The 25,041-nt window shown below is 40.2% G+C and overlaps 2 protein-coding genes across 2 annotated transcripts in view; one reads left to right on the top strand and one right to left on the bottom strand.

The window, feature by feature from the left end:
- Window positions 1-15,488, top strand: part of ldha (lactate dehydrogenase A4) — a 210,655-nt gene extending 195,167 nt beyond the window's left edge. Inside the window, exons 2-8 of the mRNA XM_061036549.1 lie at window positions 10,822-10,949; window positions 11,741-11,858; window positions 11,999-12,172; window positions 12,299-12,472; window positions 12,645-12,762; window positions 14,083-14,206; window positions 14,321-15,488. Coding sequence (XP_060892532.1) covers window positions 10,824-10,949; window positions 11,741-11,858; window positions 11,999-12,172; window positions 12,299-12,472; window positions 12,645-12,762; window positions 14,083-14,206; window positions 14,321-14,485 — 999 coding nt within the window. The 5' untranslated portion in view covers window positions 10,822-10,823 and the 3' untranslated portion in view covers window positions 14,486-15,488. The remainder of the gene's footprint in view (window positions 1-10,821; window positions 10,950-11,740; window positions 11,859-11,998; window positions 12,173-12,298; window positions 12,473-12,644; window positions 12,763-14,082; window positions 14,207-14,320) is intronic.
- A 384-nt stretch (window positions 15,489-15,872) lies between these two features.
- tsg101a (tumor susceptibility 101a) lies at window positions 15,873-24,354 on the bottom strand. The gene is made up of 10 exons (XM_061036548.1): window positions 23,957-24,354; window positions 23,198-23,285; window positions 23,014-23,079; window positions 22,378-22,541; window positions 21,767-21,893; window positions 19,420-19,477; window positions 19,071-19,165; window positions 17,677-17,879; window positions 17,335-17,574; window positions 15,873-17,248 (listed from the first exon to the last, which is right to left on the bottom strand). Exons 1-10 carry the CDS (start codon window positions 23,996-23,998, stop codon window positions 17,159-17,161), a joined length of 1,173 nt encoding a protein of 390 aa, XP_060892531.1. The 5' UTR covers window positions 23,999-24,354; the 3' UTR covers window positions 15,873-17,158.
- Between the last annotated feature and the right edge of the window lie 687 nt (window positions 24,355-25,041).

The following is a 25,041-nucleotide window of genomic DNA, read 5'->3' on the forward strand; positions in this document are numbered from 1 at the left end:
CAAGACAAAATTAAATTAAAAGAGGAGAGAAAAGAAAGGCTGATTGATTGAAGCCAGCAAGGAGGAAGTTTGCCTCTCTGAGATCAGTGGTTGTAGCTATGCTGGTTATCCCTGGACGCTGCTCATAACTGAAGGTGATCTTTTGCATTTAAAGCCCCCAGACTGCGTAACTCTAAACTTTATTTTAAAAGAAAGCCTTTAGGAATTTTTACATGATCTGCTAATTGTATCCACCTCTAAACCTGTGTTTTTTTATCTTCTTCTGTGTTGTTTTTAGCTTTTTTACTTTCAGTATTTTTGTGAAGCACTTTTTAACCCTGTTAAGAAGTGTGCTATATAAATGAAGCGTATTGTTACTCCTAATGTATGGGCCATAACTTATTTTAAAGGAGTGCAGACTGTCTATTTAGCTCTGTTTATGCAGTTTACTCATCAACATAAAGATACATAAGAAACCTTTTGTCCGGCATTCAGCTGGACAGACATGAAAATGGACAGTAATTTTGGACATCAGTATTTCATGTGCTGAGTCAGCATGTACTGCCTGTGTTGTTTGTTTTTTTTAATTCACATGATTATGGACATGTTTTCCAAATATGTCTACACGTCAGTGTCTTGAAAGTGTGCTTGTACAATTTCAATTTCCTGATAAATCACCTTCAAGGCCAAGATCATATCTCCTCTTGCTTTTTTGATGAAGCAGTAAAACTTATTAGGAGAGAAAAGATTCCCATGCCCTTCCCCTGATTGTTTCTGTGGTCTTTAATAGCCTGCAGGTCGGCTGCAGAGTTCAAGTGCTCCACGGCTCTACAGAGAACACTAAACCTTCATTAATCATAGGTTAACAGAGGTTACCCTCTTACCGATGACTGATGGTTCTGGATGTCTGCTATTGTGCTGTTGAGCTGAACAAAATGAAGATTTGTAGATGTACTGACAGTCATAGCTTTAAGGGGGGCATAGGGAAGACTTTGACTGTATTTGCATCTACACAAACTTCAAAGGTCACATATTATACAAAATACACTTTACCATGTTTTTCTAACACTAATTTGTGTCCCTAGCCAATTATCCAATTGTGAGAGAAGTTTATCCTCTCCGTCTCTGTCTCCACTTTTCAGAAAATGTGTGCTCAAACGACACAGGAGATTTTACCTTCATGACATCACAAAGTAGTCGTAGTAACCCCTCCCCCAGGTGGTGACACTCCCAAAGCTAGGTGTTGGTGCTGCCCTCTCTGTCGGCCTTCTCACCGTAAACAATGGGGCATGGAGCAAGAAAGCTGGAGCCACCCAAGTCCTTCTAGAGTGGGGCGTGGTCAGATGAATCTCACTAACATTTAAAGACACAGACACATAAACAGCCTGTTCTGAGCAGGGCTGAAATACAGGGGTTTATAGGCGTGATAAAATACAGGATCAGAGTGGATTTAGAACAAGAAACTTCACAGACATGTTATGGGGATCTCTGAGACTTATTTAAACTTGTTGAAGAGGAGGATAATATGTGACTTTAAGATATACAATTTACAAGAAGGAAGATCTTAAAACATATAATGACAGAATAAAAGTTTCTTACATAATATCAATTAAATTAGGCAACTCTAACTCCAAGAGAAAAAAAAACTAGACTGTGCTACTGTAGAGATTTCACAAATGACACAAATGACAAAAAAAAATCATCATTATGTTGGAGCAACAGCTTCAACGTCATATAGTAGGAACTTACATTGGCTTTTGTCTTTGTCTCAGAGGGAGGGATGGCAAGGGGCTGCAGGTGGAGAAAGGAGGCAGGGGTGTAGCGAGATGGATGGAGAATTGGAAGGAGGCGACAGAAGTGGGCGATGCAGGGGTGGCTCGGGCTGTTGGAGGACGAGCTACAGTGGCAGATGCATTATCAGTGACATCTTCATCCCTGCTGATGCTGGACTCTCTCTCTGACACACACGCACACAAACACACACACGTGTGCCAAGTTGATTGAAGCCAGTGGTTTGGCCCCACACCAGGCACAGGGGGTAATGACTGTCACCCCTTTTTTCCCCATCAGCCCCCTCCCTGCTTTAATCAGCACATACACATTTCGTCACACATATACACAAACTGTATAAAGATGCTATTTTCTCAGTCCTCTCTCCTCCTTGCTGAAATGTCAGGCTGGCAGGGGGTTGTGTGGGGTTCCTCCGGAGAGCAATAAAAGCTGATTGGAGTTAAAACAGTTGGTCAGGCCTCCACGCCCCAGCATCTGTTGGATTACAGTCCGCCAACCTGTCATCTGTGAAATGAAGGCTGGTATGGGAGGAGAGGGGAAAGGCCACAGGAGGGGATGGAGGGACAGACTGCACAGGAGATAGACAGAGAAACCGTGTGAGACAGGGGGAAAAAGGGCAGGGAAAGAGTTATTGTGTAAATTAATTTGAAGTGTGGAAAAAGATGAACATATTGTCCACAAAACGTGACTAAAAAGACAAGAGGATCAAGAAGCACACCAGCGATGTGTGGAGGGGTCAGATGGAGAGACGGATGGACACACCTGACCTTTTGATGAATCATTTCATCTCTTCGTCCTCATGTATCACTGCCTCTGAGAGCGGAGGTGGAGGAGCAATCCCTTTGACCCCCTTCCAACCCCTTCCCCCCAGCCTGATTCTACCTTTTTCCTTCTCTCCCCGTCACCCACTGCTGATCCCACCCAACCCACCTCCTCCGCCTGCTATGTCAGTCCCCCTGAGGGAATCATTTTCACTCTAACAACTTCAATTAACCTTACCCCTTCTTGCACGCACACACACACACACACGCACTCGTTCACACACATCCCGTGTAGAACATGCCTGCGCACACACACACCTCCCCTCCCAGTATCAATCACAGGTGTTAAGGTCACTGGACTGGGAGACAGAAGCTCCCCCAGTGACATGTAAAAGAATGTGAGGCAAACTGCCACAGCCTACAAACCAATGTATACACACTGTCCTTAAACAAATAGCAGCGACACTGTCATAAATCCTCCGAAATAATTAGACCAGGGACAGCCAAAGGAAATGTATTTAATTTCATGCTCGAAGAAATGGTAAATGTGTGCTTCATTTTCTGCTCCAGGATTAACTTTTTGAAGGTCGGGAGTTGAGACACTTCAAGGTTGGAGGAAAACATCCACATTCAAGGGAAATAAGGTGAAATAAAGATCATACACACACTCTGAGTTTCTCAGTGCCAATTTCCAGATTTACAACCCGGACCCTTTTGACATTGAAACTGAAAGAATTAATCTAAGTCTGCTGTGCCGGAATCTCAACAAGCCAACATGAAATATGTAAAGTCTAATGGGTGAATGACTTTGATACAGGAGTTGGATCATTGTTTCTGAAGCCAGTTGGGGGGGGCTAATCTGATGCGCCCACACACACAATTTGGCGACTTACGGTGTGTAAAGCGGATCTGGATTTGAAAGATTGGTGTGCTTCCCGGTTGCACAGCAGTAAACAGCTTCCAGGGGTCTTTGGTCTGCCTTTTAAGAAGTAGCCTCTGCTTATGTGCATGTATGCACATCGAGTGTGCACATACGTGTGTGTTTTTGCATGCATGTGAATGCATGTGTGCAAAGACAGGGAGGAGGGGGAGGTTAAATCTACACAGCTGTTCTTGAAATCAGACTTGGCGAGTGTTTTGGATGCCTGCAGGCGGGAAACTCATATCCACTTGTTTTCATCATCATTTAGCTGCTCTAAAACAATGCCAGGCAGCCAAGTCCAAAAACTAACAGGAGCCAAAAAATTGAGTGTTTTAATATGCTGTAATGGTGGTACAAGGGGTGTCTTCAACCATTATAACACAGTCAGAGCGTAATGGTGCACCATATTGATTCAAAACCTCTTTTTATTCAGCTGGTTTGTTGCGCTCATGCTCATATTTTCAATAATAACTCAGAGACTGCACAGATGAGAACACAGCCTGTCTGATCATGAGTTCAATTAACACCTGATAAGGACCAGAAAACTAGGACTGATTCCACATCTGATTATAATTATTTGCCCTTATGAAGGGATTAAGACTGCAGGCAAAAGACAAAGTACACTCGATTAAATGTACTTGTATAACAAGCGTATATATATGCACAGACACACAACCTTTAATTCTGCACTGAATCACTCCCAATAACTCTACGACTGCTACATCCTCTCCCTGCACCCCGCAGAGCTCTCCCTGGGCTTATCAGGGCATAATTGTTGCTGATTGGTGTATTATTGCTCTGGTTAATCTGCCTGTGGGTGGCTAATAAAGGAGCTCCATCAGGGATGTTATCAATTGGAGACAGAAGGTGTGCGTGGAGTGAAACTGGAAGGCAGAAAAAGGAAGCGGAGGAAGGGAGTTTAAGGGAAGGGAAGGGGACTTAAGATATGAAGGAGAGGAAGGTGACTGCAGGATGAAAGGGAAGAAGAAAAAGAGTGTTTGATTCATGTTGAAAGACAAGGAAGGGTAAATTAACAAGGGGGGGGGGGGGGGGGGGGGGGAGGGAGTAACAGAAAACAGACAGGATTGTGGGTTTAAATGTTTTTGTACCAGGATGTGTCTGAGGTGCAAAGAGGGAGCGTCAGTAGGCTGGATGTTGTTCTGACAGAGTGAGAGTGATCTTGCTCCCAACAGAATCCTTTTTATGATTGATGTGGCCTTGTTCCTCGGCCTTAGTTCTATTTCCAAACAGGAGACGGAGGAGGAGGAAGCTGTGGCAGGGTGATTAGATTCCCCTCTAATACACAGCAGGCTGAGACACGTACGATATCACCCACAGCAGACCCACCTCGGTCCCAATGCCCCGCGCAATAACAGCATGTTGGCAAACTGACCCTGTAGTGTGAGAGGGGGAAGCAACATGACAAACTAGTGTTTCTGTATTCCACTGTGGGGGGGTGAGCTGCGATTACATTGGCACCCACTCCAGAGATTTTAGAAGGAGGAGGTAGATGATGGAGACAAAGGCGGGTAATTCGGCGGCAAGGACAAGAAGAAGTTACTCAGAGGAAAGTTTAGGAAACGTCGCTGCAGGCAAAGTGAGGACATTTAACAACTGGAGATGAAGTATGATTTCACACACGTCTAATAAAACTTCATCCTTCTCCAACAGACTATTACACTGCCAAAGTCAAACACAGAAGCACCTAAACACAATTAAGGTTTTTCATTAGATTTCAGGCTGGGGCCTTTGTGATAAATGTTGCCTAAAGTAAAGAGCCAGGACTACCATAGAGGAGAAATGGACTGAGGTTGGGATCAACATCCTCATTATATTGTCAGGTAAGTAGTAATATTGATCTACAATACTTAATCTACCCTAAAACAATAAAGTAAGTCTTAGTTACCCAACTTTTTTTCTTCAACAGCAACGGATGTTATTGATTTATTCAACACTGAAGTATAAATCTAATAAATATTATTCAGCCTTAAAAACAACTTGAACTTGAATTGATTTCAGTGTTATAAATAAAGAACAAGATCAATGTATTTCTGATGTGCTGTGAACAAATCTTCAAGTGGATTAAATATTTGGTGAGACAGATGTAGTTAGTTTAGCACTGACTGCAGAATAATAAACAGTCCACTGAATACTGACAACTATCAGGTAATGCTTCATATTTTCCATGTTAGAAACTACTGCTCACATTTAAATTAAACTCCATGATATGGACGAGGAAGCGAGTCTGGAGGTTGTGCCTCTGCCTTTATGACAGCGCCACCTGCTGTAGAGTTGTTTGTACTGAGTCAAAACATTATCAGATGATAGGTAATTCAACTCAACCAATAAGAAATTTAAGCAGCTGAGTAGTGTAAGAAAAAAGTTAAACACAAGACAGTACAATAGTACACTTTCATTCGGAATCCATGTTTGCTGTGGTCTGATCTACGAGAATTCAGAAATCGGGAATCAGGAATTTCCAATAACAATCTGAATTTCTTGTATTAATCAATTTTTGTATTCTACTCTAGTTTCCTATCGTTTTCATCGATCAGATCCCTGAGCAGCCACACAGTCAGTCATCTCATATGCTTTGTATTATGTAATTGCAGGATACATTCAAATGGTTTGATATTTGGCACCTTTGCTTTCAGCTCATCACTCCTTAAGGATGCACATGGGTCAGCCTGAACTCGAATTAGGGATGGGCAGTTATCATTTTCTGGTGATGTCACAGGGGCGATGGAGGTTGATTTTGAACAGACATATAAGTGTGTACAGTATAAGAAATATTCCAGGTGAAGGGTGCTGAGGACAGGAGAGAAAAAGAGTGAGAAGCGCTGTGATGCCTTGCCTACGCTATCAAGTTAAGTCAAGTCATCAAACTGCACAAGGTGAATCGGACATGTGCTGTGAGTGTTTGTGTCATGTCAAGAAAAGCAGGCTCCTGAATAGTAACACCATATGGTCATGTCACAAAGACCTTTTTCCATTTTTCACACATCAAGAAAACAGGCTACGCATCACTAAGTGTATGTATTGGTTGTAGGTGACTCAATATTAGCTTAATTAAAAGTAAAATAAAGGATTTTTGGATATTATTTATTTTATAAATATACTTTATAGGGTCAAGAATTTCATCAATTACTTCACTTTGACTTCATCAGAGAATATATACAGAAGGTATAATTTCAGCTGTCAAATTTCAACCTTATAAAATAAAACATGTGTTAAGTGCTACACCAGTAAAATCTCAGTTATCAGTCATCTGTGGCTTTAATCTGATCTGCCATTGAGACCCACACAATCACAAATCAAACTGGGGACAGTCTTTGTGAGTTTTGGAGAAGTTTTTTTAAGCGAGCTGCAGCTAAGGCTCGAGACATCTCACAGTCTCCTCGACAGCCTCTTTTTGGAGAGTTTGAGCCCTCAGGCAGGAGATACAGATTACTAAAAGCAAAGTCCAACAGGTTGAAAAAAGATTTTATAACTTAGGCCATTGAACAACAGAACTCCAATGACCCTCATATCTGATGAGTTTTATTTTGTTTAAATTATGGTTTTATGGACTTGTTTATACATTCTCAATTGTTGTTACCTGATGAACTCTAGTATTTATGTATTTATTGTTTTTCATGATGTTTGTTGTTCATATTGTCTGAGTCTATCTGCCTTTGTTTCAGTTTATTGTTTCATCTGGCTGCAAACCAAATTTCCGAGGGGAAAATAAAGTTGAGGTTGAACATTTTTAAAACAGAATCCTGCATATGGAAGTTTCATCTATTAGTTAAGATGTATATCTTTTTTTAATGTGAAATTAATTATTGTGTCCCCATTTCAAACTACATTTGAAAAATTGAGTTCTAGACCTGCTCTAAATTAAGAACATGTAAAGTATTTGTATGATTCAGGTGTTAATATGCATGGACTTTCTTCTCAATGGATTTAAAACCCAAATTCAGAAGAGCTCTCGCCAAGCTATCATTTCAAATCAACATGTGATTACCAAAATGTTTACTGCCAATATTTTATTTAGGCTACTGAAATATCATATAGCCTATTTCATTTTTTTTTCTTCAAATGGTTGATGACTGGAACATTTGAAATGTCATACAGCTTCAACTTCTTCCCTGAACAGGTGTTATCAAAAGCTTCTGTAAATATTAGTCCGAAATACCTAGAACCAGACCGGCTGCGAGCACGACTTTTATCCAAGAACAATGAACATGTAAAAAATGTTATGTTGTAACTTGTATGAAATTCTTAAGTCTTTTGTCGTTTTAATCAGTGTTATCAGACTTAGAAAAATTCCTCAGAAAGTTAAACAAATGGGAGATTGAGTAATAAGGCTCTGTACTGTAACACATTATAATAGACAGGAGGGGGCGCTAAAATGCAGTTGGTCTGAAAGAATGATGACATAATAAACCAATCTTTCAGTCAGGTAGCACATGGTCCTTACAGTGACCACTTGTCTAAAACTGAGAAAGTGTTATAGTGTTATATCAACAACCAAACCTAGGACAAATATCCTACATTTAAAAACACATTACTGTTCCTCAACTCATCCAACGAAGCAGACAGTGGACTCCTTAAGAACACAATGTCCAAGTTCAAGCTGCATCCCTTTTGAGTCATGACTCATAAAGACCGACAAGGAAATCCCCACAACACGTAGGCTATATTATTACACTATTCCATCATATGTTACATTCTGCGAGCTGTAGCCTAACATCTAAATGTTCTATAAAATGTTTATAATAAAAAATGATTCAGGCAATTAGCCATAACGAGTCAATGCGAAAAAGACATGAAATCTGGCTGCTGAGAACTTCTAATAATGTTTTCCACCTCCCTATAATAACAGCCTACATCTTAGCTGAGTGACACACAGTCGGTGGACTTGTTGTCCTGGTGTTATTCTGTCCAGTGTTTAAACATGGTAGCGTAGAAAGAGCATGTGTCGCCTACAGTCTTTTTGTTCTTCCACAAATAGGACCTAAAAAAATACTTCATTGTGAATTATTTTAAAATAATCATAGGCCTTTTGTCACTGGGACGACGGCGTGTTTAGTCTTCACTGTCGCATCCTGGTGGAGACGTGACATGCAGCACGCGGAGCAGCAGCCACAGACCCGCCCTCATTAGTATTCACTCACGTAACGTGCACACGGAGGGCTGTCTTTAAAAACCGGCAAACACCGCCTCTACAGCACCACTTCTGCGGAAAAGCTGCACTCAGGAGGAGCGAGACACATTCCACACCGTCTTTCCACCTTTTTAACTGAAAACCTCAAGGTAAGAAAACACCTCGGCTGTATTATTGCACAGTAAGTCGTCTGTGTATTTGGTTTTCCCGGAAATTGATGTAGCCTACTTTACTGTACATATTATTATAGGGGGGCCTCGCCAATTTGAGGAGCAGTCTACCGAGAGGGGTGTGCCGGTACAATCAATATCTATAGTGATTATTATTTATTTTTTTAGTGTAAGACCGCTGGCACCTGCTTCCTCTTGTGACAAGTTTCTCTTACAATTGTTTCATTTGTAAAATTAAGGATTCTTGTGTGAAACAGGGTTGGAGAATCAACAGTATGTTGGCCTGTAAGTTTAGTTTCCTACTTGTTGAGGTCCTACGAACAGTAGTTGTGAAAATAGATTATTTTCAAGAATTGCGTTTTAAATAATAGGTTATTATTAGTTATAAGAAGATAATTATGTTCTATAATTTAACTTCATTAAAAAAAAAAAAAAAATCATTATTTTAATGAAACAACATTGCAGCGCTAGGAGTTTGACTCTGTTTCTAGCATCACATAGGATGTTTTTGGTTGAGGCATAGACTGTAAAAATAAGGTAATAGCCTAAACGCAGTGTAACACAAGCCCTTACGTATGCCTCCCGTGGCGACCGTCATCCAGACAGCAGCCTGAGCCATACACGAACGTGTGGAACAGGAAATGCAGTGAATTCACATGGGGGATGCAGGTCCTCCAGAGGTCAAGATATTTTTTCAATGGTGTTGAAGTACTTTGACATACATGCTAAATGGCTCTCTTATGAACATATCACATACTCTAAAAAATATGTATTTAAAAAAAAAAACTTTGTATAGCTTGGATTATCTAAATTAATCAATATAATGCCATCATTTCCACAGAGTTGTTGATAAACATGGGCTCTTGCAGCTGATGGGCATTTTTTGATATCTATTGATGCACAGTGGAAACAATATCTAGCTCTCTTGCTGGTTTAACCCTTCCAGTAAATGTGGAATTTTGACATGAGAAAAAAGTTGATCAGACACTTTTAAAGAAATAAGACTTATATACAGTCGCTGTCGTCTGCAAAGTAGGACAGTGATGATACTAAACGGCAGCAGTGATACCTGACACCCCATTAGAGTTCAAACCCCCACTGGCCTGTAAGTGCTCATGTGGGAAACATGATTATGTAAGCACACATAACAAAGTGTAAGTTGTCCAGCTGTGTGAAGTAGCTTCTTACTTTGAGTCCCAGAAATTAATCTAATCCAAAGTTTGTCACAAAGCATCCACTTCACTGTCTCTTTCAAGCCACATAGAATTAAGTGTGTTAAGCTACTAATAATCCTTGTTGTAATCCTTATTCAGTCATGATACACTTGTAATTTGTCTGATTTGTACAGCATAATTCAACAGTATTGAATTCATGCTTTAATCCTCTACTGCAAGATAACAAAGGGTCCATTTGTGAAGTGCAGACCCGGCCCACCTCAGGGTCAGCTTCTGGTGTGTTGTAAGCTTCCAGCTCACCTCTGAGTGACAGATAATTGGATAAAGGGATGTTGGGTATGTGTGTGTCCCACTTTCTGTATCCTACTATTGTGTGCAAACCCATTATGCAGAGGTCTTAAATACCCTCTCACAGCGGGTATTACAGTGCATTGATCCTGTCAGGGATTCCACTACGTGCGGGCCTCCGCATCACCGAGAGGTAGCCGAGTCACACTTGTGATGTAAACGCCTGCAAGCGTGAGCCCTCCGCCCTGTCTTCCCAAGCAGGAAAACATAAATGACTGTGTGTGACGTCATCAGGGGGATGGTCTGTGCTGCATGGAAATAGACTGCAGTACTTTCCCATTCACAGGTTGCTATGGAGACCCAGAGAGGCACTGTAGGGTAGTCCAGCTCTCTGTGAGAAATAAGGAAGCAAGCTTTTTAAAAAGTGGTAGATGTGTGAGTGTGAATTAGGAACTTGAGGTTGTTCTGAAGTTTTGTTTTAGGGGTTAAGAAAAGTGCACACTTTCAATTCTTTAATTTAGGTATAGATGGACATCCCTGTTTACCTCCGGTGTTTACCTTTCTTCTTCTGTGTATGCTTTTCAACAGATGTCCACCAAGGAGAAGCTGATCAGCCATGTGATGAAGGAGGAGCCTGTTGGCAGCAGGAACAAGGTGACGGTGGTCGGTGTTGGAATGGTGGGCATGGCCTCTGCCATCAGCGTACTGCTTAAGGTGAGTTAAAAGAGAAAACCAGGTGTGAAATGGAGATAAACGAACGATTGTTTGATTGTCAAAACATGTAAGCATTGTTGTGACAGTCAGGATGGTAATATTCTCTGAAGTAAGCAACACGTAAGTAATAAAGTAACAGTAGATTTGATGACAGCTTTCAAGATACATTTCTATATTTTTTTTATGTTTTCTTTATTCATGCATATCTCACTCAAAGACCCATTAAAACAAATTGGGAAAATAATGATGAATTTATGAAAGAATAGGGGGAAAGCATTATTAAGTACAAGAAACAAAGACTGTAAACTGTGTAGTATGAAAATTAATCAATCAATCTGTATATGTATGGTGCCAACTCATAAGAAATGATATCTAAAGACACTTTACAAAAGATTGTTACATAATCTACAAAGACCCAACATTAATCCATCATGAGCACAACATTAAGCAACATTTAGCAAAGTTACAGTGGCAAGAAAAAAAAAAAGAGGCAGAACCAGGCTGATGATTAAAAGTTGGATAAACAGAGATGGAGACAGAAGGATGAGACAAACAGAGCAGCAACAATGAATAGGATAGATCTGTAACTACAGTGGCAGTAATAATGGTCAGAGTATGTGTAGTAATAGATAATAGACAGATCAGTCTAATATTAATGTTAGCAACTGTAATGATGATGAAACAGGGAGGACTGATTGGGTTATTGAAGCTTTATCCACACAAGCGAAGATTAAATGTAAGATATAATAAATGTAGTGAGTCCAACTTATTGTATGTTTAAAAAAAATCAGGACCTGTGTGATGAGCTGGCCCTGGTTGACGTGATGGAGGACAAGTTGAAGGGTGAGGTCATGGACCTGCAGCATGGATCCCTCTTCCTGAAGACACACAAGATTGTGGCTGACAAAGGTGAGCATCTACATCAAGAGCTACAGCCGCTGACTCATGAAAATGTTTATTCTCATTCCTGTTTCTCACTCGATCTTAAATGAAGTAAGTAATCTGTGGCTCCGTCTGACCATCTCTCCTTCCTATCATCGATATGTCAGACTACAGTGTGACAGCCAATTCCAAAGTGGTGGTGGTGACTGCTGGTGCCCGCCAGCAGGAGGGCGAGAGCCGTCTGAACCTGGTCCAGCGTAATGTCAACATCTTCAAGTTCATCATCCCAAACATTGTCAAGTACAGCCCCAACTGCATCCTGTTGGTGGTCTCCAACCCAGGTGAGTGTGGTTTGAAATAGTATTGAGAAGTACTTGAGAATTCAAAGAGATGTATGTGGCAATAACAAATGGAATTAATCTTTCTTACTTACTTACTTACTTACTTACTCCTTCTTACCCCTTCAGTGGACATCCTGACCTATGTGGCCTGGAAGCTGAGTGGTTTCCCTCGTCACCGCGTCATCGGCTCCGGCACCAACCTGGACTCTGCCCGTTTCCGCCACCTCATGGGAGAGAAGCTCCACCTCCACCCTTCCAGCTGCCACGGATGGGTCATTGGAGAGCATGGAGACTCCAGTGGTATGCAGTTCATACTAAAAATAAAACCTCTGGCTGGCCTCCCACTGTACCTTTTTACTGGTCTGATGCAAATGCTTTAATTCAGCAACATCATTTGCATGTGTTATGTAGCCATTATTGAATTTTTCCATATGTTTTCAAGATGAACTAATTTTTACCTTTCATTTCTTAGTGCCAGTGTGGAGCGGTGTGAACGTTGCTGGAGTTTCCCTGCAGGGCCTCAACCCACAGATGGGTGCGGAAGGCGACAGTGAGAACTGGAAGGAAGTGCATAAGATGGTGGTTGACGGGTGAGTACAAACTATTTTAGATTAATCCACTCTTCTATGAGCTGACATAACTCCCTGAACCCTAATGCATCCCTCACATTCACAAATTTAATTGGCAAATCAATCAGCCATGTGTGCATAAAGGCCAACTGACCAACACTGACTTGGAAGCCATAAATAGTTTTGTTTTAATTAACAGATTTTAAGGGTTTAATATCTTAAACTCACAGTTACCTGTAAACATGAAGACTAAAAAAATCCCAGCTGGCTCGTTTGAATCCACTGACTGCGACTAGCCCTGATGAGGAATTTGGCCGTGACTGTGAGGCTAAAGGCAAGCAGAGGCGGGTCCATAGAACACTACTGTGCCAAGAGTTCACTAGAGCCTGGTAGCTGGCACACACAATAGATACAATATGCTACTCCAGTTAACATAATACAGTGTAGTAGTGCTCATGATCTCACTCTCACTCCCAGGTCAGCATTCATGAAAAACCTGTCCCTGTTAGCTAATCCGCATTTCTATATCTCTCCATTTCCCCGTTGCTTGGTTTTGAAGGAGGAACTTCTTTGGAAAGTAACATGATGAAACAGTTTGAACGGTAAACTTTGATAGATGTTCAACAGTTCATCTTTTAAACAGTCAGCATGTCCTGTTTCACAATAGCTATGTGTTAAGGGAGGTCAGCCGTGTTCAACACAATGTTTGATTTACCAGAGAAGTTTACCAAGGCCTGGGTGTGAATAGAAGATTTCAAAAGTGGGGTGAAGACAAGTAACAAATGTACACAATGAATGTCTCAGTGGAGAAGTAAGAAAAGCAAAAGTGCAACCTTGTCTTTTAGCAGGAAGAGGTTTTAGTTATGAAAGACACATTTGATTTGTTTAATGTATGAAGCAGTAGGACTCCCTTGTTAATTAATTTTTCTCTTTTAACTGATTTGAATGGCATACCAACAAAACTGGTCTGTGCATGTCCAGAATTAGTACAATGGTTCAGTACTGTCACCTCTAGTTTAGTGTGTTTACTCACATGAACCAGGTATATTTACTCTGCATACATTCATAATGTACATTTGGATTGCACAGCAGAGATTGGTGATTGAAAAACGTCCACTGCAATGCAGCATTAGACGCTGAAATCCCCTGTTGGCAGCAATCAATCAAGTCAAATCAATGCTTCTCTCATCTGGAAACAAGATGGGTGAGGGGTATTGGTGTAAAATGAGGAAGCGGGAGGACACACAGTCCCAAATGCAGAAACAGGCTGACATCTTGACTTTCTCTTCTGTCACAAAGACATGCTTTTCTCACCCTTATTGTTTTGTGTGCACACTGCAGGGCCTATGAGGTCATCAAGCTGAAGGGCTACACTTCCTGGGCCATCGGTATGTCTGTGGCCGACCTGGTGGAAAGCATCTTGAAGAACCTCCACAAAGTGCATCCCGTGTCCACATTGGTCCAGGTATGGAGATTTGGAGCCTTACATTTACTATTTGCTTAATACACTGTGTATTTTCTTCAACTATTGTGAAATAAAAGCAAACCCTGACCGTGCCCTCCTGCCGCCATCTTTTAGGGCATGCTTGGAGTGAAGGATGAGGTCTTCCTGAGTGTCCCTTGTGTCCTGGGAAACAGTGGCCTGACGGATGTGATTCACATGACGCTGAAGCCGGACGAGGAGAAGCAGGTGCAGAAGAGCGCAGAGACCCTGTGGGGCGTACAGAAGGAGCTCACCCTGTGAAGAAGTGTCCTCTGAATTCTCACACTGTAACCACACGAGGCACTGTGTGGTCAACTCCCTCCTAACATACCTCCTGTGTCCCTTAAGGCAAAAAGGGAATAAAACCTCAGAATATCTAAAAAAAAAGGGAAAAAGCTAGATTTTACCTTTAGATATTCACTGATAGGTGTATTTGTTCCTCTGCTGCCTCCCACATGTTCTCCTCCATGACTGAATTCTCAGAAACACATCTCATACCTTTCACCTTTGTGCTCAAAGAGGAGTTACCTATTTGTTGTTCTGTCCACACAAGACAGCTAAAGCCTTAGCATATTGCGTATGTAGACTCCATGCACTGTGTACTGTTACTGCTTCTTCTTTACACTCCCTGTCTGTAGCTACTTGATTGTTGTATTTTTTACCACTTGGTGATCTCTGTTCATTTTTTTTTTATTTGGATTATGATGGAGACATTCCGTTCTCTCTGAGGGCTTCCTGTCAACCGACAGCCATAACAACACCGCTGCAATCATCACAAGGCCTTGATCCTGTGATAGCAAAGTACCTTATCATATGAGAGAAGCAATGCTGCGTCTACTGGATGGCACTGAAGCCTTTGTAAACATCTTAACCACAAGTGCACTGATAGAAATAAACCATTTAAATTGAAAAGTTTAAAGAACAACAGAGATCTAATGGGAAAGAGTCAGCTACAAGTATGACCAATCAGATGATCACGATGGAAGGTAAAAATCCTGAAGATGGTGTTCTTTTGTTCGCGTACCCTAAACACCCTTAAAGGGTTTTGTATTTATTTTACTTCACCTGACTCTGTAAACATCAAGAGTTAAAGATAGTATTATTTATAACTGTTAATACTTTTGAGATCTATTTATGTATTAATGTATTAAAATCTATTAACTCACCAGACTCACTGAAGATCTGTATCTGTCATGGCAGATGGATATTGGTTTTTATTTGCTGTAACATCAAATAAATCTGCCAGGATAGTGGGAAAAAAAAATCTGTTCATTGTCCTTTCCTGTGTTTGTCATCCTACCTAGCAAAACACTGTTTTGTATGTGTTTACAGGGCAGCTGACTCAGCTGCTCTCGGTGCACAACTACAGGCCGTTTGTCACGTGGGAGAGTGGATGTTTTTTTTTTGCAGGAGATCACAATGTGGTCATTAGATTTCTATAAACACCTTGTTGTGAAGGAATACAGCAATCCTGCTGCATCTGCATACAAATATGTATAAAAAATAGAATGTACAGTTAATTTGAGATCATCCACCAATGTTGTTTGAGTGGTCAGTCTTGTGATACTGAAAAACCCTTAGGCTGTTGTGTAATTAATAACCCCTTAAACAGAAATAATAATGAAATGATCTGAAACGAGATGAGCCATTCAATCAGATTTCTTTTATTTGTTCTGATTTACATAAATCTACAGATATATAAAAGAACAGGTGGTCTATGCTTGATGTGGAAACAAGACAAAAAATAACAGTAGATATTCTATCATACAATTCAAAGTGCATTTAGTAAAAAGGCTAATTTAAATGAGACCTGTTTGCAAACTTGACATAAGTTAGCTTTTTGATTAGTACAATAGTTCTTGATGTGTTTGTACCCTCAACAATTCCGTCTGTAGTCATCACTTCCCACATGTTGAGTGAGAAAAAGAAAAGAAAAATGTGAAAAGTTCTATTATACCTTAGAATAAAGCAAAACATATGTCCACCTTCATCAGAGACACTGTACAGAGTAAACCACGGCTGCACATGATTGACTGGTAAATGTGGTCAGACTGGAGGGTGGACCTGGAAAACTCACATAATGAAAGACGCTCGCTCACTATGCTGTAATGAAACACACAGAACAGGGAAAGACGCACAGTAGTGAGGACATGTGTCAGTGGAGATACAAAGTAAAGCTTATTAACAGACTCCAATAAGATGATGAAGAAACACAGTTCAGGTCTATGTTCCTCATCACTCTGACTCCATGGCTAATGGACATGACCCAGACCTCATGCCCCATAAAGACCTGAACGTCTGTCCTGTGAGGTTGCCCTGATAAATATACCTTTTCATTATAACAGGGGATGGACACGTGGGGCCCTCTACAAAGCCCCCTCTCTACTAGCCCCTAACAATTTGTGCTTACTAGCCAAATGACTTTGTCTGGACAACAGGTCGCTAACAGAACCTGTGGGCCGTCCTTGCAACCAAACATTTTCAGGTTGATACAATAACTAAGAGTAAGCCAGCCACACAGAATAGGATCCAACCTGACTTTTAGCAACACGGCATGTGCATTGAGAATGTTTTATGTGTCATCACAGTACCTGGTTCACAATGTGGTTGCACTTGGGTAAAAGTAATGGTGTCATGTCTTAAAAGTGGGTAATTTAATTAATGATAATGCACAATAATTCTAAACAAGTATTTGGTCAGATCAATAAACAAATGATGTCCTTATAGAACTGTGGCCACACAGTTTTGAGTTCGTGACAGTCTGACTCGTTTAAATGTCGCATATTTACTGATTCCCTGTTCAGATCTCTGTCTATAGAGATTAAAAAGGAGGACAGCTTTTTGTAAAAGAGGATATTAAAAAAAGGGAGTAAAAGAGGAGGAGGAGAGGAAGAGAAGATGAAGAAATTTATATTTTCAGGAAGTTAGTCGGGGTCAGTAGAGGTCACTAAGGCCAGCTGTCTTGCGGGCTTTCTGCATGAGAGCTCGAAGCTGGAACTGCTTCCTGGACTGAAGACGTACGTGCTGTAACAAAAGACAATGAATGAGTAAAACGGTTTCACTGTGTGTTTCATGTTATGCATGAGTGACGGTGGTGTTGATGTGGTCACCTTTAGAAAAACCTCCAGGTCTATGACGCCCCTGCGGAGCGCCTCCCCCAGGTAAAAGATAGTGTCCTCGATTGCGTTTTCTTCAGCGTAAAGGTTCAGGATCTGTTTGTAGAGCGGGGCTGTGGGTACAATGACATCATCGATATCGTTGTTCTCTGATTGGTTTTCCATCTTCTCCAAGGCCTCGCTGAGCTCCTCGTCTTTTCTCTTCAGCAGCTCGATATTCCTGTCAACCTCGGCCTAGTGACGACAAAGTTAAAAACCAAATCATCATTAACAAAAATCAAAAAATAAAACACAAGAGGACAGAACAAATTTAGATAACATAACAGGGTCTCTCACCACTTCCTGGTCCAGTCTTGAAACCATCTCCTCCAGTTTCTGATGTCCTTTCTTCAAGTCCTCCTCTGTTCTCTTCAGGGCATCCAGCTCCGCCTGAGCTCTGTCCATCTCCTCCTTCATCCTCCAGCGAAGCTTGTCACTCACAGCGGAAATCAGAGAGGCGCGGATTGTGTCCTCACCAATGGTGCCATCTCTGCTCTGGCCTGAACAGGAAGTGGAAGAGGAGGGATGCGAGTCAAGGAACAGCAGAAACCTTGATTACAAGCAGACCTCCCTGATATATCATCTTTAGAATGGGACAAACAGCAGACTGAAATCACATAAAACACAAAGCCTCCAGCCACAGGCACTGACACGATATGGAAGAGTTATGTCTGTCATGCAGGGAAAAAAAGACCCTGTACAGTAGTACCTCAAGATAAACCACTGAATTTCTGACAAACTGAAGTATAATGAACTTGTTAACATTTGCTTGCATCACAAACATTCAGACCCTGTGTAAAGAAAACACCAGAGAAATCACCCAAATCAAGGTCGGATGAGATAAATATTTACAGAATGGGAGCGAAATTCATGGAAAAAACTTTCTCAGCAAAGAGGTCACCATGAGCTACAAAGATATAGTAAGATAAGATAATAGAACTTAAATAATCCTGAAGGAAAGTATCTGACTGAGATGAGATTGTCATAATGACCTAAACAAGTGAATATCAGACATATTAGGTAAAGAATAACACAAACTAGAGCTGACCAGGTTATTCAATAGACAAGACACTGTTCCATTTCTTCAGAGTGAAGACGCCCCTCATGTGCAGTCTGGAGTCAGCATAACAAATGTCAGAGTTAATTCAGCTTTGAGATCTGAGTAGTCTCTGCTAAACCCACGTTTTCCCTGCTTTACTAAAAATAGGAGACATCAGAAGCTCCCCCTGCATGCTGGTCCATTTCCCCGGTGCTTGAAGTTGGGACAGCAGAAAGGTCCCCTGATCCAAGGTGTGTCTTTGTGTGCAGTTACTGTTTCCATCTTAAATATAGCGCTGTGTGCCTCTGAGGTGCAGGGGGGATAGAGCTGGAGAGGGGGTACTCTTCAGGTCCATCTTACCCTTTGGCCTTTAATGCACCCCACTCTTGTTACACTAATGACCTTTCACTGGCAGCTCAGCGCGCCACAGAAGTCACACAGAGGGTGAGTGAGTTTGAGTCAAAAGGTCAGTTGTCTTATTTCAGGGTTAACTAAAGACCATGGAAAGGAGGAAATATGTTGTATATTTAGAAGTGAATTAAGCTTAACTTTGAGGATGGAATCATTCAATATTCCATTGAAACTACAAAACTTTCAAATGTACCCATGAGAAAGAGAACAGAGGCTAACTGGTTATGAGTGTAATACATACCCACTGTGGAAACTGGAGTCTGGCCGGGATAGTGTGCTGGTCCAGCAGTGGCTGGGTAAGAGTTTCCCCCTGGGTATTGGTATCCTGGATAGCCTCTGCAAATAGTGAAATGCTCATCAATGAACAAATCCTTCACCTTGTCCATTTAAAACAATTCTGACCTGTCTTTAGCTTCTAGCTTTAACTTTAACTGAACCAGTTGTGCAGTGTTTTACTGATAAACTGGCTTCTGTTTGATAAGCTGATAAAGAAACCACAAAACAAACATGCCAGGAAAGACGTGTTAGGACATATATATGTGCTTCAGCTGAGGGAAAGGCCTGGGGCCTGTTTTTGTTAAACATCTTACCCTGGATTAGGATTTGGACCGTAGGGTGAGACCGCAGGCATTCCAGGCATGTATGAAGCTGAGGTACAGAGAGAGAGATGGTGAAACAATTAGATCTCAGGACATACAGGTCAAAGTATTCTCCCCATTCATTCCCACACAGACACATGTACTTTCATTTGCCATGATGTGACGTTATGGAGTCTGAGCTCCATCTGGTGTTTCAAAGCACAACTGCATCTCTAAAAATGTGATGTAATATTTAGAGATGGGACAGATCCATTCTAATATCGGTCTGATTTTGACCCAACTTGACCAGGGCGTTCAGACGAGATGGAACAGCTTCTTCTATATGACAAAAAGTTTAATTCTTGCATTTCAGTTTCAAAGATTTAATTTGAAAACCTCACAGTTGTTGCTGCTTCCTGTTTGTATGTGAAGCCAGGACAAAGTTCAAATTAATTTATTTTGAATAATTTAAATTTTTCTGCATTTTTATTTATTTATTTTGTTCTTTCAAGAAGAAATGCAAGGTTGTGTTTACTACAGCTTTGTGTAGCGTAACACATACTACCATAATAACAATATTAATTATGGTTAAAAAAAGATCTGTATCGGTACATATGTGTCAGAATCAGGTCAGAACTGAAAAAAAGTGGATGGGTGCTTCTCTAAAAGTAAATTTCCTACAAACATCAGCCATAATAGATATCACATTGACACTGAAGCCCTATTCAAATTGTAAGTTTGTTGCGTTATTTGCATCCCTGTCACACCTCGCCTTCGTTAGGAATGTCACAGAGGCGTCACAGAGGTGTAATGGGAGGACCAAGTCGTGCCAACTCTGTATCATCTTTGGAGGTAGAAACACAGGGTGTTACAGGGGCGAGACAGGATCACTGTAGGATGACGGAGCCAGCAGGGGAGAAGAGCACTGATTGTGTGAGTGCATGTCTGAATATGTGTGTCGTGTGTAGAAGTAGCCCCTGCTGTTTCTTTACACATTTTGCATACGCAACACTGTAACGCAATCATAAACTGGGAAACCAATATTACGCCATTGTGGGATTAATATGAAAGTACAAAGACGTAGGGATGGGTGATTAGGCCTTAAAATTAAATCTCAGATTTATTTACACAAAACATTTTGCCATTTTAATTCATTTATGCTTCTAAAGAAATATAAATTATTAAAATAAGTTCTGCTTTTATTTTAGCAGTACAATTTAACAAAAGCAAAACTGAATTTCCCTTGGAGGATTCATAAAGTGCAAGCTTTAAACTCGTCTTTGAACGTTTGTCGTTTCAAGGTACAATAAAAGTCGAGATGAGGCAGAGCAACTTCTGCTTAGCTGGATGGCTCATTGTGACGGAGAGGCTCCGTCACTGACTGCAGTCAGCACACACACCAACACACACTGACACACACACATTCGTCAAACTTTTCCCTCTGCCGGTGCGCCTATAATCATTCAGTAAATCACACCATCATCCTCCTTTCCCTCTCCGTTTCATACCGCGATTAAGGGTGCACACTTGAAAGCTCTATTTTTGGTATCATACATGTATACAGATTCAGAGTGGTATTACCGTTGGTGCGTTGCATATGCGCTCCGTGGTGTCCCGTTGGTTACAAACAGAGGCGGCCCATTTCCGCATACTAAATAGGCGTATGGGGCGCGCATGGGTGATCACATGATTGATTGATTAATTAAATGTTTGTTTTGAAAGTATTGCCACCGATACATTACAGTGGTGGTACTAAAATATGGATGAGTAATTTAGGGGTGAGTAAACCATGTTAATTTAACAGAGTATAAATTGCTCATTCATGAGATAATGTGTTTCTTTAAAATGTTAGGCCATTTATAACGCCCAGTGGGAGGGGCTTCTTGTATTTAAAAGAGAACTGCTTGCTGCTTTCAAGCAGTCTAGGATGGTTACAGCGAAGGTAACATGTTACAGCAGAGACTTCATTTTTTTGAAGTACAGTTTGTTTGCTGAGTTATGTGGATTTTGTTTTTGGACGACTTTTGTTTTGTAAATAGTTTAAATAGTCTAAACACCATTTTTTCCTGTTTTCGCATTTTTGTAAATATCTATCACTGCACTTTGGGAGGCTGGCAAAAATAAAAACACTTCACTTACAGTCTGCGACTACGCCTGTTTTTAAGTTTTTGGGTGGATTGAAAGAGGACCCTGTCACACTCATCAAGGGGTCAACCCGGTTTCTGACTCTGTCCACTGTCCCATCTCTAAATAAATACATAAGAAGCCCAAAAGAAAAGGGTGTTTTAACAGCAGAGCTTCGTTATGGTGCTGTTGCGGAAGATGAGGCTGTTTCCAAGCAAAAAAAAAAGTCACTCACGGTTAGGGGGTCCAGCAGCTTGGAAGGGTTGGTATGGGGCTTGTGTGGTGGGACGAGAAAACACAGGAGGCTCCTCTCCAAACACCACAATCATCACCTGAATCAGACCATACAAGTCTGACTGAGGCTACAAGACATACAGGGAGGGGCACATTTTATTAACCAAGAAAACAAATAAAGAATCACTGCTATTTCAAATGAACCATAGAAAAGTCACTGTTCAAATATTAGCTTAAGACAGTTTGTTGCCAACATTATAGCACCATTATGCCCAAAATATGTAGCCATAACCATTTTTTTTGTCTTCTTTCATTGTATGTATGCTGTTGTTGTTGTTTTTTTTTTGTTCATGTAAAGCGCTTTGTGACCTTTGTCTGTGAAAAGCGCTATATAAATAAATAAACTTTATTATATCCAAATAACCACAGGTGTCTATATTTTTCATGTTCTATGAGTGCTGCAGTCGTAGCTCAAATCTTATATCTGAATAAGCTAAACTGTTATAATGCATTTATCATAGTTCAACTTTAACTTTGCATTTCAATATTGCCATGCCCAAAATAAACAGCTTATAACAAACAAAAAAAATTGATGAATTTCATTACACTTACATGCTTCCACTCATGTAGATAAGGCAGGTAGATTTTGCCGTTGGCATCGATGTGCTTGCCAGTTTTGATCATCATGGCACTGGTAGGTTTGACAAAACATATGGGAGGGTTGTAGGGATATGTGTCCAGCAACCACAGACAAACTGGGATGTTGTAGACATTGCCTGCAAACACACATACACACATCAGGTTTGGCTTTAGGCTCGTGGTAATATGTTTTGTAGCTCGATGTTGAAGCTAAGAAGCGGAAACAGTCAAAAAAAAATCAGCAAATCACAGTCCCTGAGTAAAACATTAAAACATCAATTTGTTTACAGATACACATTCATTCTAAAATTGTATTTTTGATTCTCTCTACATGTTGCCACACACAAAGTTTTGTAAGTTACTTAACCCTAAAGGTGACAAGTTTAATTTAAAAACACATCCATGATAACTAGCTCAAGCTATATTCAGAACACAAATATGGAGAGAGAGGAAGAGTAAGCCAACAAGTATGCTAGTCTAGACAGAAGTTGACATTTACCTTTCAATCGCCCAGTCTTCCTGGTTACACCTCTGAACAATGTGATGCCTATTGTTTCTAGAGACACGCTGACTGTGATTTTTGAACAAAGCCAGCAAAACTTTATTTACCTCTGTAGCTCACTGGCACAGTTCCTGTCAAGCTCATCAGATCTCTTGTGGAGCCATCATTAAACACTGAAATACAAAAAGTAAAATAAATGTATATACCTTTTTATGTTTATATATTTATTTTTAAGAATACATATCCAACACATCCCAGACCAAACCAAGAAAACATGAGGATTCCTTTTACCATAAGCATCCATAACAGGCTTCAAGTCCTTGTACTGGGAGATGACATTGGTTATCTCACGAACAGTCAGATCTCTGTATTTGTATTGCTGGACAAAGAGGACAAAATATCATGAATGTTTATGGAAATTCAACTTTCAAAACAATCTATTACACATTGGTAACACTTTTTAAAAAGCTCAGTCATTTACTATGATGTTGATGTTAGGGAGTTTAGTCAGGTGTTTACTTTCTGTCTACCTAATGACAAGAATGTTTTATACCAGGCCTTTTAAAAAACAATCTGGAGGCTGTTCAAGTTTGTTGAGAAGCCTCCTTTTCAAATGGAGAAACAAACTAATTATACTAAACAGAATTTCAAATACTGGATTTAGTTGAATTTGAGCTAATAGTGGTCGAAAACAACTCTGAAGGTTTAACAAAAGTTCACTGGACAGTAGGAAAACTGCTGTAAAAGTCACATTTAAAAAAGTGAAATGTTTGTGTACATTGTGGTTAGAGTTATTAAATAAATTATTATATAAGTTATTAGTTATTACATAAGTGATAACAGGTATGTGGTCAGGTTTTAAAACGGAGGCTTACTTTTGCGATCAAAATGAACCATCTAACCTAATTAACATGAGGAAAATGTGTCGTTAATTCTGAATTAACCAGGAAACTTTAACATGTTAATAAGATAACATAATGTATCATGTTTAGTATCGCTTGTATTAGCTAGCTTGCTAACGTTACCGAAACTGATGAATAGATATCTTACCTTCAGCATCTTCTTCAGGGCTCCTTCGTTGACAACAGCCATGGTTTTGGTTGATATATGTTTCTGCTATTAAGTTAAAACGTGAACAGCTGACTTTAATGCCAACTGTAGTGACACCAAACAAAAGCTAAAACTTGCTAGCAGGACCTCAGTGAATGCTAGGCTAATGCTAGCCCAACCTAGGGCCGACGACACTACAGACACTTCTTGCTGTCTACGACACACTCCAGTCCAATACGAGTTCTGTCTATTTTTAGACACGACAAGAATCACCCACTCACTTCAAATTGAAAACACTCCAAAAAGGTTATCAGTAGTTGTTAAAAGAGACCAAAAAAACAAATATCCGCTGGTTGACGACAGGAATTTCCGGAATTCTACCTGACAACTTCCGGTCTGAAAATGACGTGTCATAGAGGTGTGATCATAGACTGTAAATTATGACATTGTTATTTGTTATTTTAATATTCCCAATGGTTGTTTGCTCGTAATTTCTTTAATTCTTAATCATGTACGGATATGATACTATTTTTAGTATCTATCTATTTTTTTGTACATTCTTAATTTTTAATCATTCTTAATCTTCATTTTTATTTTTTTATTTAAATTGTACTGTGTTCACTTTCTGTTTGCAATCTTTGCTCTTTGCTGCTGTAACAATGTAAATTTCCCCGTTGTGGGATAAATAAAGGATTATCTTATCTTATCTTATCTTATATTGCCATTATCATTTCTTTCATAAACTATTAAATTGATTTCTGCACTGTGTGCGTATAAAAATAGGCTATTAACATATTGATTTTGAACCATGACAGTGATAAAACGATATGTAACTTGCTATAGTGTAAAGTATGACCTACAGTACAGTTATGTTATTTATTTTTCTAAATGTTCACTACATTTTGATGTTTTTCAGAAAAATAGGCTTTAACTTTGTCAGTGTTTTTGAACTTAAATAATAGGCTACATGAAAAGTGCCTTTGATTTTGAAGGGAAGTGCTTAATCAACACTAACTTTTTTTTTGCTTCCCAGGTCTAGCACTTACTGAACTTCATCTCATCCCCCTTTGAGTACAGAAGGCATT

This window comes from Labrus mixtus, chromosome 4 (assembly GCF_963584025.1).
Source record: "Labrus mixtus chromosome 4, fLabMix1.1, whole genome shotgun sequence".
Lineage (NCBI taxonomy): Eukaryota > Metazoa > Chordata > Actinopteri > Labriformes > Labridae > Labrus > Labrus mixtus.

Bases quoted from the DNA above. Each gene is read 5' to 3' on its own strand.
- tsg101a (XM_061036548.1), bottom strand. From the start codon at position 23,998: ATGGCTGTTGTCAACGAAGGAGCCCTGAAGAAGATGCTGAAG. The intron at 23,080-23,197 runs GTAAAAGGAATC...TTTGTATTTCAG, and splicing joins GCCTGTTATGGATGCTTATG to TGTTTAATGATGGCTCCACA. The intron at 17,880-19,070 runs GTATGTATTACA...CTTCCTGTTCAG, and splicing joins GACTCCAGTTTCCACAGTGG to GCCAGAGCAGAGATGGCACC.